The sequence below is a fragment of the Euleptes europaea genome, chromosome 19 (assembly GCF_029931775.1).
Source record: "Euleptes europaea isolate rEulEur1 chromosome 19, rEulEur1.hap1, whole genome shotgun sequence".
NCBI classification, from domain to species: Eukaryota; Metazoa; Chordata; class Lepidosauria; order Squamata; family Sphaerodactylidae; genus Euleptes; species Euleptes europaea.
This window is the reverse complement of record NC_079330.1, coordinates 16,511,619-16,523,769: the sequence shown is the minus strand read 5'-3', so window position 1 is coordinate 16,523,769 and position 12,151 is coordinate 16,511,619. Positions and strand designations below refer to the sequence as shown.

The window sequence follows — 12,151 nt, the reverse complement described above, 5'->3', positions numbered from 1 at the left end:
TAATGTTGCTTTAAAAAATAGAGAAAATTAACATGTTCAGCATTCATTTGCCAAGTTGAACCTTTTTTACCCTGCTGGATCAGACCTGGGTCAATCCTTCTTGTCCAGCATTCTGTTTTCCCCAGTAGCCTCCAGGAAGCCCACAGCCCAAAGGCAACAACCATCCTGGGTTTTATAACGCCAAACAACTGGCATTCTAAGGTACACTGCCTCTGAACGTGAAGATGCCATTTAGCTATCACAGCTAGTAACTATAAAGAGACTGGCTTTTGATTTGAAGTGTGGGGTGGCAGTGGTGTTGAGGTAGGAGAATACAAATGTTTTGCATTGGATATCCACTGAATTAGCAGCATCTGCCTGAAAATTTTCACCCTGGTTTCAGTTCTAGGATTCCGGAGGAAGAGAGGAGTCTCTCGCTGCTGTTATACCTTGATTCATTTAAATGCATGCAAATTTAAAGTTGCTAATTTTCTGGCATCGTCACTGATTTTTTGTTTTTAACTAGCCATGAAAAATAACCTGGTTTCAAACTTCACCAGGTGTCCCCGATCAGGGTATTCTTTGGGAATGAAAGTTGGGGGGGGGGGGTTTCCCCAGACATCCAGAAGTCATCCCCCCACCCTCAATATGCCAACATCCCTCCTTAGCCCAGGCCTCAGACTTGGAATGTAAATGTACTACAAGTTTCAAGGGACTTGAAGGGGGGGATTTCCAGATGGTCTCCCTACCTCTGAAACATCGACTGGACCCCCTGTTATTTTCATGCACAAGCCAGAACTTTCTCTTTGGGGACTCACCGCAAAACTTCACTTGTGGGACTCTCTCCCAGGGTAATCTGATTCCGGCAGCTTCAAGATAGACCTCATGCTGTCTTCGTGAACGTTTTTTTTTCATGTAATGTTTTTGGAAACATAAGTGTGGAAACAGTATATATATAATATATATTCTTTGGAATAAATTTAAGTAATACATTTCTGTATGCAGCATTTTCAAAAGCAAGTTTCAATGTTGTGGTTATTGCTGCTGTGGTGGATCTAGAACTGTGGTCAAGAGAGGCCCGGATCCTTGCTGAGGGTTGTTGTTATTTTGCATGCTCAAGACTTTAGAGAATGTACCTTTGCTTTTCCAAATTTTGCAGCTCTATGTTGTCAAAAAGTAGCTGAGCTGGTACTTGCCCACCTCTGTGGATCAGTTTGCACTCTAGGTCCGTGGCTTCTTTGACAGTCTTTGCTGCTTTCTTCAGCACAAGCTGGTTTTGGTTGCTAGACATGCAGATAGGTCTGAGATGGGGATAGGGACGGGAGTAATCACAGCTGATGTCACAAAGACTCTGACGGGGGCTTGCCCAATTTATACCAGCAAAGCCAGGGGTGTCGAACTCATTTGTTAAGAGGGTTGGATGTGAGTATAAATGTCACTTGATCAGGCGGGGCCATGCCTCGCTAGCCCAGATCGAGAGCCGGGGTGGGCTGCCTCAGCTGGTTTGTGGGCCAAAATAAGCTCTCAAGGGGCCGGATCTGGCTCACGGGCCGTGTGTTTAACATTCCCGAGCAAAGCACTTCTGAAGCTGTTGTTACACCAATGTTGGGGGAGGGACTCTTTCCAACCACACTCCTCCAGTCAAAAGTCCCCCACACGCACTCCCTCCTGCTACTGTTTTAAATATGGTAGAACTTTACCCAGCAGCCAGAACAGCTCAGACTAGCCCAAGTTTAAACAGGGTTGGTCAGGATTACTACTTAGCTGGGAGACCCCCCAAGGAAGACCAGGGCTGCTATGAAGAAGTAGAGTTGCCAGCCAGCTCCTGGTTGGGAAATACCTGGAGATTTTGAGAGAGGAGCCTGAGGAGGGCAGAGTCTGGGGAGGAAACTTCAATGGGATATCACGCCGTTGAGTCTACCTTCCAAAGCAGCCATTTTCTCCCCTCTCCAAACCCCACCTTGCTCAGGCTCCACCCCCCAAAATATCCAGGTATTTTCCAATCTCGAGCTGGCAACCCTAGGGGCCACTCTGCATATGCTCAGAGGCCTCCTCTTTATAAGTTGCTTTTTGGGGGGAGGCATTGCATGCATCCTCAGAAACTTTCTGACTTTGCGTCTGGTTTTTTTTGTTTGTTTGTTTTTTTAACCCCCTTTTCCTCGCTCTGTACATGCTCACAACCAGCCAGAATTGCCGGCGCGTTTGCAAGCAGACATTGGATCTGCCCCTGCTCAGAGCAAAAGTAGTTTCACCTCTGCTCCTGAGGCCGCGCGTAGGAGCGCAGCCCCTTTAAGAGCCGCGGGCGCCGCGCCCTCTGGCGATCGGAGCTGGCGCTGCAGGCCCAGGTGAAGATCCAGGTGAGAGTTCCGCCGGCGCCAGGTAGGTTTTGTTGCGCGGCTGCAACAAAAGGCGGCATGGATCGGGGCCAGTCCCGGCACAGGAAACCGCTGGAGGTGGATCCGGGCTTCTGGAGGCTCAGCACAGGGCAACTCCGGGCGTTGCTGCAAGGTGAGATGGCTGGGGAGCATTCTCAGGCGGAATACAAAGGTAGCCCTCACGGGGCGGGGGGGGGGGAATCCCGGGGCTTCATTTGAACTCAGCGGGACTTACTTGTGAGTTAACAAAATCTGGTTGTGCCTCTACCCCAGCAAGTCCCTGCGGAAATCTCACCCCAAGTACAAACTATTTTCTTCCATGCCGTATAAAGGCAGCCCTGACCTGGATGGCCCAGGCTAGCCTGATCTCAGAAGCTAAGCAGGGTCAGCCCTGGTTAGTATTTGGATGGGAAGCCACCAAGGAATACACAGCAAGGAATGGTTGTTGTGCAGAGGAAGGCACTGGCAAACCACCTCTGTTAGTCTCTTGCCATGAAAACCCCCCAAAAGGGGTCGCCATAAGTTGGCTGCGACTTGAGGGCACTTTACACACAGTATAAAGGCAACCTACCTTACAGGAGTCAAAAAGGGCAAGAGTACAGTAGCACCTTAAAGACTAACAAAAATATTTTCTGGTAGGGTATGAGCTTTCGTGAGCCACAGCTCACTTCTTCAGAACTACCTTACAGGGTCTGTGATGAGGCTGAAAACACCTGTAGAGTGTTTAGAGGAAATTGTTCTGAGATCTATCAGGAGATAAGGCTTCCCTGGTCAAAAGGGTGGGGGAGTGTCCCTCTAGCTCTTTAGAAACAGATCACAGGAGGGGAGAAAAAGTGGGGAGAGGTGTAAACCCCCCCCAACTGGACACCAGACCTCTGTCCTTGTATCTCTTGGCTTTAAAAAATGGTAAAGGTAGTCCCCTGTGCAAGCACCGGGTCATTGCTGACCCATGGGGTAACGTCACATCCTGAAGCTTACGGGGTGGTTGCCACTGCCTGCCCCAGTCATCTACACATCTCTTGGCTTTAACCCTGGAATATATCCAGTAAGAACAGATCAAAGTATCCCTAAAGAGGTATGTGCTTTCCATCACCACCAAGTAACTTCAGAGTGTACCTGCGCATTAGGGAAATGGCTTTCTACATAAGAAAGGCCATGCTGGATCAGACCAAGGTCCAGCAGTCTGTTCACACAGTGGCCAACCAGATGCCTCTAGGAAGCCCACAAACAAGATGACTGCAGCAGCACCATCCTGCCTATGTACCACAGCACCTGATATAATAGGTGCCCTGACCTGGATGGCCCAGGCTAGCCTGATCTCATCAGATCTCAGAAGCTAAGCAGGGTCAACCCTGGTTAGTATTTGGATGGGAGACCACCAAGGAAGTCCAGGGTAGCTATACAGAGGAAGGCACTGGCAAACCACCTCTTTCAGTCTTTTGCCTTGAAATCCCCATAAGGGGTTGCCATAAGTCAGCTGCGACTTGACGGCACTTTAAACACACAATATAATAGGCATGCTCCTCTGATCCTGGAGAGAATAGGTATGCATCATGACTAGTATCCATTTTTACTAGTAGCCATGGATAGGCCTCTCCTCCATGAACATATCCCCTCCCATCTCAAAGCCTTCCAAGTTGGCAGCCATCCCCACATCCTGGGGCAGGGAGTTCCACAATTTAACTATGCCATCTGAAGAGGCTGGCTTTGCTTATCCCAGAGAAAAGGTGGTTCCAGGGAGGGGCAGCATTAGTTGACTTTCCAGATACTTAAAAGGGTCTTGAGAAGACCTGGAAGCCGTTAGCAGACCTGGGGATGAAACTTTAGAGTGCATTTACAAGTTCTTCAGAGCATTTCTGAAGTGGGAAAAGACACCCAGAGACTGTTGAGGGACTTCCTCTCTTTTTCTTGGCAGTTTCTGGATGAAGGCCTTATCACATGGCCCGCTGAGCTGACTTCGTCTCCAGCAGCAAGTTTGGGGTGCTGTTAAAGGCATCTGAGTTGGAGGCAGACGGCTCTGAGCTATGGACATGGTCCAGAAGGAGACGAGGAGGAGGAGGAGAAGAAGAATAGGAGGAGAAGTTAAGTTTTATATGCCCACTTTCTCTACCACTAAAGGGAGACTCAAACTGGCTTATAATCACCTTCCCTTCCCCTCCCCACGACAGACACGCTGTGCAGTAGGTGGGGCTGAGAAAGCTCTAAGAAAGCTGTGACTAGCCCAAGGTCACCCAGCTGGCTTCATGTGGAGGAGTGGGGAAACAAATCTAGTTCATCAGATTAGCCTCCGCCACTCACGTGGAGGAGTGGGGAATCGAACCTGGCTCTCCAGATCAGAGGCCACCACTCCAAACCACCGCTTTTAGCCACTACACCACACTGGCTCCCGGAGCTCTGCTGCTCCTTTTGAAGCAAATGGGTCTTGGGTATGGGCCAAAGGGGAGGAGGTCAGCAGAGCCAGAGAAAAGGGGCCTGGGATTTATGCACTTCAGGGGGATTGGAATGAGGAGTCAGACGGGTGATGCCAGGGGTTGATGTGCTTTCAGTCCCAGAGCCTGCAGCTAGAGCAGGAGAGACGCCTGGCTTCCAACTATGCACTGGCCAAGCAAAACCTGCCTCTGAAGCCGTGCCTGGAGAATGGCAGGACCTCCCTGGCCGTCAAGTACCAGGAGCTGCAGGAACTTCGAGAGATGTGTCGGGAGAAGCAGCAGCACTTAGGTGAGTGAGAAAGGCTGTGCTCCCTGTCTTTGGTCATTCATGCATGGTCGCGTTACCCACCTTTATTCCCTGTTTCAGCCAGGATCAAATTTTTCAGCATGCACGTGACCTCACTCCTTGGAAGCTCAACGCTGTTTCAAGGCAAAACGGACCCGGCTTTTCCCATTCCTCTTCTGGCCCGAATTAAACCGTTGATCCTGGCTCACTCCGGAGTCACAGAGCGTGCATACTCCGTTCTCAGGTTGAGCTTCGCCCCACCCTTTTCCAAACCCCTCTTCAAGGCAGCATGCAGATAGCCAAACAGGGGAAGCACAAAAGATTGGCTTCTCTCACAGCCAATCAAAAAGCAGTGTGTAAAGAGGTGGGGATTCTAGTGCTTCCTCCTTCTGCGGAGCTCTTTTGAGCAAAAGAAAGGCTTTTTTTAAAAAAAAGGCTTGGATTTCTCCCTCCCCCCTTTCTTTCTGATTGCTCTGTTTTTTGTTTTTTGTTTTTAAAATGCTTTTTTATGTGGCAGTTGGGTCTGGGGGGAAGGAAATCTTCTCTCAGGGTGAGTACTGCAAAGTCAGCCAATTACAGAGCAGCATTTAAAGGGGTGGGACTTGATTTGAACTTGGGAGACTGCTTTTCTGTATTCATACCTCCATTAGCACACAGTTTCATCCCGGATCATGCCAGCCAATGCATACAGTTTCCCCCAACCCGGGTTACTTTGATCCTGGCTGAAACGGGGAATAAAGGAGGTTAAAGCGACCATGCATTAATGACCTTCGTTCCCCAACCATCCAAGGGAACACACAGGCAGGCAGCCTGCCATATTTCAGGGATTTTCTTTATTTAAATATTGACCACCAGGGCTTGATAAATAGCTGGCAAAGGTGAGAAACGGTTCGACTCATCTGAAGCACTCACATTTCATGGTAGAAATTCGTGTTCAAAATCGAAGTGGTGAAGTCAGGGGAAAAACCCAGCAAATTCAAAATGTTTGTGACCATTCCGTTTCCTCCCCCGTGCCCTTCACACTCATCCATTCATCTTGTTGTCCTGTTGTCTGCAGGAACAGCTGGAGCAATCCCTGTGCCAGAATATCCCCGCTGTGACCTTCCTCGAGTCATTTCTGAACAGCCGTCTTGCTCTTCCATCTCCGCCACACCCAGGTAGGGAAACTGCAAGAGAGCCTTCTGTCGGAGGAGAAAGGTCCACCGGGGAAGCTGAGGCCAGGATGCGAGAGACTGGGTAAAGGCCCTTCACCTGAGCTGCCACCCTTGGCACAAAATGAAACCGCCAAGCTCTCCGAGCTCTGTTACAGTTTCACACCAGCTCTTCGTACCCCCTCAGCAGATGTCATTCCATTCCCTGTGCCAGGTACTTCGCCAAAGCACCACCTCCCTCCGATGGATTCTTCAGCAGTTATACCCAAACAGCAGCTACATGGACACGACTATGGATGGTAGGAGCAAGAGTCTAGTAGCTCCTTAATGACTAACAAAATTTCCGGCAATCTTTAAGGTGCTACTGGACTCTTGTTCTTTTCTACTGCTACAGACAGACTAACGCAGCTACCCATCGTGATCTATATGGATGGTGAATACATCCTCCTTGCCAGCGTGGTATAGTGGTTAAGAGCGGTGGTTTGGAGCGGTGGAGTCTGATCTGGAGAACCGGGTTTGATTTCCCACTCCTCCACACGAGCGGTTTGATTCTCCCTTAAGTGGCAGAAAAAGTCAGCATATAAAAACCAACTCTTCTTCTTCTTCTTCTTGCATATCCCCTGCTCTTTCGAACCAGCATATGTCTGCCCTCCTCTGCAGAGGAAACGGAAGACTCCGTATTGTTAGTCACCAAAGCTGAAGGGACCCTGGTTGCCACAACCAAGCTGAATGCAAGAATTGCATGTTCTCTATGGAGAAAATATGGAAGCGGGTGGGGGCATGAGCCAGAAGGAGGTCCGAGGGAGTACTCTGGAAGGGGAAGTGTGGGAATCCAGAGGACTGAATCCCTGGCTGGCCTGAGGACCGTTTCAAGCGCTCTTTTTCTTGCTGATAGAAATTTAGGAGCTGCCTTTTCTGTGAAACTAAATTCAAAGCAACGTACCAGGTAAAAGGGAACAAAAAAGATCTAAAATGTACGATCAGGAAAACAAGAGTTTTAAATTGGAAATGCTAGGCTGTTTCATTTTAAGACTGAATAACAGGGCATCGTCTGCAGAAGTGTTATTAAACTATTTTGTACCCCTTCTTTCCTTTGAGGCTTAAGGCCACTTACAAATCCAAATTTAAAAACATACAAAGTACCATCAAACTCCCAAGTACCATCAAACTCCCAAGCACACCACACCACACCACACACTTCAGTCTGTGATGAGCAGAAGGGATACTAGAAGTACCTCTGTCATAATGGCTTGTGGCATTAAGTGCTAAATATCCTCCATGAGAATTCACTATACCATTAGAACACGTCGACACCACGTGTGTTAATTTCACCTTTCAAAGCAACTGATGAAGAAAGCTCGCGGCTCGAAAGGGATTGAGAAGCCGGCCTTACCCTTTTGCGTCTATTATTGGACAATTCATTGTCTGTTACTGGACTACTGTTCCTTGTGTTCCTTTTCGGACATTGTTCCTTTGTTCCTTCGCATTATCAATTGATTGAAGATATGTATATTAACCTCCAGGTACTAGCTGGAGATCTCCCGCTATTACAACTGATTGAAGATATGTATATTAACCTCCAGGTACTAGCTGGAGATCTCCCGCTATTACAACTGATCTCCAGCCGATAGAGATCAGTTCACCTGGAGAAAATGACCACTTTGGCAAATGGACTCAATGGCATTGAACTCCCTCCCCAAATCCCGCCCTCTTCAGGCTCCACCCCAAAAATCTCCAGGTATTTCCCAACCCGGATCTGGCAACCCTAGGTTGTCAGGTCCTCCCTCTCAATTGGCGGGAGGTTTTAGGGAGCAGGGCTGGGGCGGCCGCACACACGCGAAGACATCACTTCTGAGTTTACTTCTGGAAGCGCTGCATCACCATGGCTGATATAGCAAATTTGGGGGGTTTGAGTGCTAAAGCAGCTGCTGCAATGTGGTGCTTCTGGGGGTAAACCCAGAAGTGGCATCTTCGCGGGCACGTGGGCGCAGCTCCAGGGTAGCTGTGGGGGATCGGCAGGCAAAGGCTTGCCCAAACCACCCACCTGGCAACCCTAGGCCTACACCCTACTAAAAGCTCGAGCGAATAAAGTGGTCTTTATTGCCGTCTATGGACGCCCCGCCCCCCGAGAACCAGTTCTATCACCAGTTTGTATCACCAAAGACTCGGGCAAATCGAACAGGAGCAGTTGGCAGAGAGTTGCCTTGGCACAGGCTCTTGCGCTGTTTGGGGGAGGCAGCCGACCAAATGTTGGCGCTGCAACTCTGAGTCAAACAAACAGCGGCTGCTCCTTGGAGAAAGGAAGCGTGGCGGAATCTGTCACTCTTGCCCGTGCGGAGGAGATCCACTCGTGCAAGGTGCTGCCTTGCCTACACAAAGCAAGCATGCTGGATGCTGGCATGGGTTGGGAAGCTGAATAATAGTTTTTAGTTCCATAACTGCTCATGAGGTGGTGAGTGCTCCTTCCCTGGAGGTTTTTAAGCAGAGGCTAGATGGCCATCTGTCAGCAATGCTGATCCTATGACCTTAGGCAGCTCATGAGAGGGAGGGCAGGCATCTTGATCATCTTCTGGGCATGGAGTAGGGGTTGCTGGGGGTGTGTAGGGGTGGTAGTTGTGAATTCCTGCATTGTGCAGGGGGTTGGACTAGATGACCCTGGTGGTACCTTCCAACTCTATGATTGTATGTCTACTCTTGGGCCAAGCTCCTAATACTACGTCCCTCTTCCTCCCACACTGGCACAGGAGCAAACTCAGAATGGTTTTGAATCCTTAAGGCTCTAGCCACAGGGTTTCCAACTTCCATCCACTCTTACTCAGAAACTGTTGTGCAAAAATTCTGTTGACTCCTGCTGTCCCGTCAGGGTCACATGCCCCTGATTTTTCTCGTCGGCCATCGCCAGTTGTATTCAGTGGACGAAATGTGCTTCGCCTCTGAGACTAAGACACTGCAAGAAGCAGCAGCGCTGCTGCTATGCTGCCCTGCTGCCCTCACTAAGCCTCCGTGCAAGGGACCATTGTAAATTCTCGTGATCATTGACGCTTCCTCTGTGACTCAGTCCCAGCTGTGCCCAGAGTGTAGGCACTCCTTATGTCCTAGGTAGCCTTGCAATGGCCTTTGTCTATTGAGGGCAATCAGAAATAATTGTTTCCGTGGATGTTGCTGTTCTGCAGCCCATCTGCGGATGATGCCGAGTGTGAGCTGAGTCCTGGGATGTTTTGCAAATGCCATTATATGATGATGCCCCTCTGAGATGCCCCCTTTTTCTTGGGCTGGGAGTTCCCCAAAGTTAGTGCGGTGGAAGTGAAGAGTTCGACCTGAGCCGAAGACACCCAAGTTCAGGAACCTGCTTGATAGCAATCTGCAAGGACAGTTCAGGGAAATTCATCGGCACCTTGGAAGAAGGATGGGGGATACCAGTTACAGAGAAGACACTGATGCTCAGGTGCAACCAGAGCAGGGGCCTCAGCTGCCAACAGCCATTGAGATGAACCTGTGCAGAGCCATATGATTGTATTCATGAACTGATTGGCTTGGATTTTCCTATTCTCAACCTGTCAGGTTTTGTGCTTGGTTTTCCCTTGTGTGTGGCCTTGAGCTTCCCTTGTTTTCTTCACAGTAACAGACGCATGCCAGCAGCACATGGTGTTGCTTCAGATACTTCACGTTCCAAGACAAAGCAGGCACCTTCTCTCCCACCACAACCCCAGATCGTTTCCTGCCCTTGCAATTCTTCCTGGTTCTGCAACTCATCAGTGTTGGCTGGGGAGGCAGCCAGGGTGAAATCCTGCTTGTGATTTTGATGGATTGGGTGCACTACAGGTCGGGGGGGGGGGGCGACATCCAGGCGGGGCCTGGGGTTCTCCTGGAATCACAACTGATCTCTAGACTATACAGATCAGTTCCCCGGGAGAAAAAGCAGATTTAGAGGGCAGATTCTATGTAGTGCCATACATTTTAGGTGAAATCACTCCCCAAACTGTCCATGTCCACAGGCATTGTCCCTGGATCTCCTGGAATTCCCCAGGTCAGCGCTGGCAACCCTAGCTGCAGCTTCACCCTATAATGAACTATGGAATCCCAAAACTCAGCCACTCTATGACTCTATGTGGGGAGCGGCCGTGGCTCAGTGGTAGAGCATCTGTTTGGCATGCAGAAGATCCCAGGTTCAATCCCCAGCATCTCCAGTTCAAGGGACTAGGCAAGTAGCTGATGTGAAAGACCCCTACCTGAGACCCTGGAGAGCCGCTGCCGGTCTGAGTAGACGATATTGACCTTGATGGACCAAGGGTCTGATTCAGTATAAGGCAGCCTCATGTGTGTTTTATGACTGGTACACCATAATAAATAGGGATTCTGGAGTCTTCTACCTGCCTTTCGGACATACGCGGCACCGACGTTGCCACAGCTGTTTTCAACTCCAGATGTTTTAGCGCTTTCAAAGCCAGTGGGAGGATTTCACGGAAGTCCTTGAAAGATTCACTTTCCAGCACACACCTTGAGCACCTTCCTAAAGTCAAACAGGTTACATTGCGTGTGACCCCAGCGTCCGCTGGGTCAGATGCCAGAAAGGCATTGGTGTTTCTGGATTTCCTTGGGCACAAGCATGGCCTCTGCAATCGCAACAGATAAAAGGAAGTATTTCTTCACACAATGCATAGTTAAAACTGTGGAACTCCCTGCCCCAGGATGTGGTGATGGCTGCCAACTTGGAAGGCTTTAAGAGGGGAGTGGGCATGTTCATGGAGGAGAGGGTTATCCATGGCTACTAGTCAAAATGGATATTAATCATGATGCATGCCTAGTCTGTCCAGGATCAGAGGAGCATGCCTATTATATTAGGTTCTGTGGAACTCAGGCAGGACAACGCTGCTGCAGTTGTCTTGTTTGTGGGCTTCCTAGAGGCACCTGGTTGGCCACTGTGTGAACAGACTGCTGGACTTGATGGGCCTTGGCCTTTCTTGTGTTCTTATGTTCACATGGCACCCAGACTTACCCCCATGTGGATTATTTTTCATTATAGGGTGCCTTCAGCACATGTGGCCTTTAACCAGAGTTCATAAGGAAAAAAGAAATCCTCACCCCTAAGGAGTCTGTAATCTAAATTGGCAACAGGCATGAAAAGAGATGGTATGGACTGACGGAATAGGAAGCTATAAAGTCTTGGGCACCAAGTAAGAGATACCCACCCTGCTAGCTGGAGAGATTATGGGATTTCCTTTTTGTTCCATGGGCTGCAAACTGTCTGTTCCAAGGATAGGAGCCCAGTTGTTCACCTACCTTGAGATCTGAAACTCACCAGTCTTTATCTTGCCCAAGGAACACAGGGTGATGTCTACAGGTCTCCCATCCTCACAATAACCCTCAGTGGGTAGCCGTGTTAGTCTGTCTGCAGTAGTAGAAAAGAGCAAGAGTCCAGTAGCACCTTAAAGACTAACAAAAATATTTTCTGGCAGGGTATGAGCTTTCTGAAATATCTGAAGAAATGAGCTGTGGCTCACGAAAGCTCATGCCCTGCCAGAAAATATTTTTGTTAGTCTTTAAGGTGCTACTGGACTCTTGCTCTTTTCTATCACAATAACCCTGCGTGGTAGGTTAGGCTGAGAGATAGCAAGTACCCCAAGGAATTAGAACCCGGGTCTCCCTAATCCTAGTCAAATGTCCCATATACCTCATTGGATCCTTAATCTTTTCCTTATTCTTCTTTATCAGAAAGCCAAGCATCTCGCAACAGCAGTAAATTGGCATAATTTATGCCGTCTCTCTAAAGACCTGCTCGAAAGGGTCTTACAGCTAGGGCTTCAAATCTCCAGGTAGTAGCTGGAGATCTCCCGCTATTACAACTGATCTCCAGCCAATAAAGATCAGTTCACCTGGAGAAAATGGCTGCTTTGGCAATTGGACTCTGTGGCATTGAAGCCCCTCCCCTCC

At 49.2% G+C, this 12,151-nt stretch overlaps 1 protein-coding gene across 1 annotated transcript; it reads left to right on the top strand.

Annotated features, from left to right (window-relative positions):
* The first annotated feature begins 4,888 nt into the window (after window positions 1-4,888).
* Window positions 4,889-6,523, top strand: LOC130491786 (vacuolar protein sorting-associated protein 37D-like). The gene is made up of 2 exons (XM_056865578.1): window positions 4,889-5,072; window positions 6,195-6,523. Exons 1-2 carry the CDS (start codon window positions 4,889-4,891, stop codon window positions 6,521-6,523), a joined length of 513 nt encoding a protein of 170 aa, XP_056721556.1.
* Window positions 6,524-12,151: the final 5,628 nt, after the last annotated feature.

What these genes read in the sequence shown, in the direction of transcription:
- LOC130491786 (XM_056865578.1), top strand. Translation starts at nt 4,889, where the DNA reads ATGTGCTTTCAGTCCCAGAGCCTGCAGCTAGAGCAGGAGAGACGCCTG. An exon ending in GGAGAAGCAGCAGCACTTAG is followed by an intron (nt 5,073 to 6,194) that starts GTGAGTGAGAAA and finishes ATTTCTGAACAG; the next exon opens with CCGTCTTGCTCTTCCATCTC.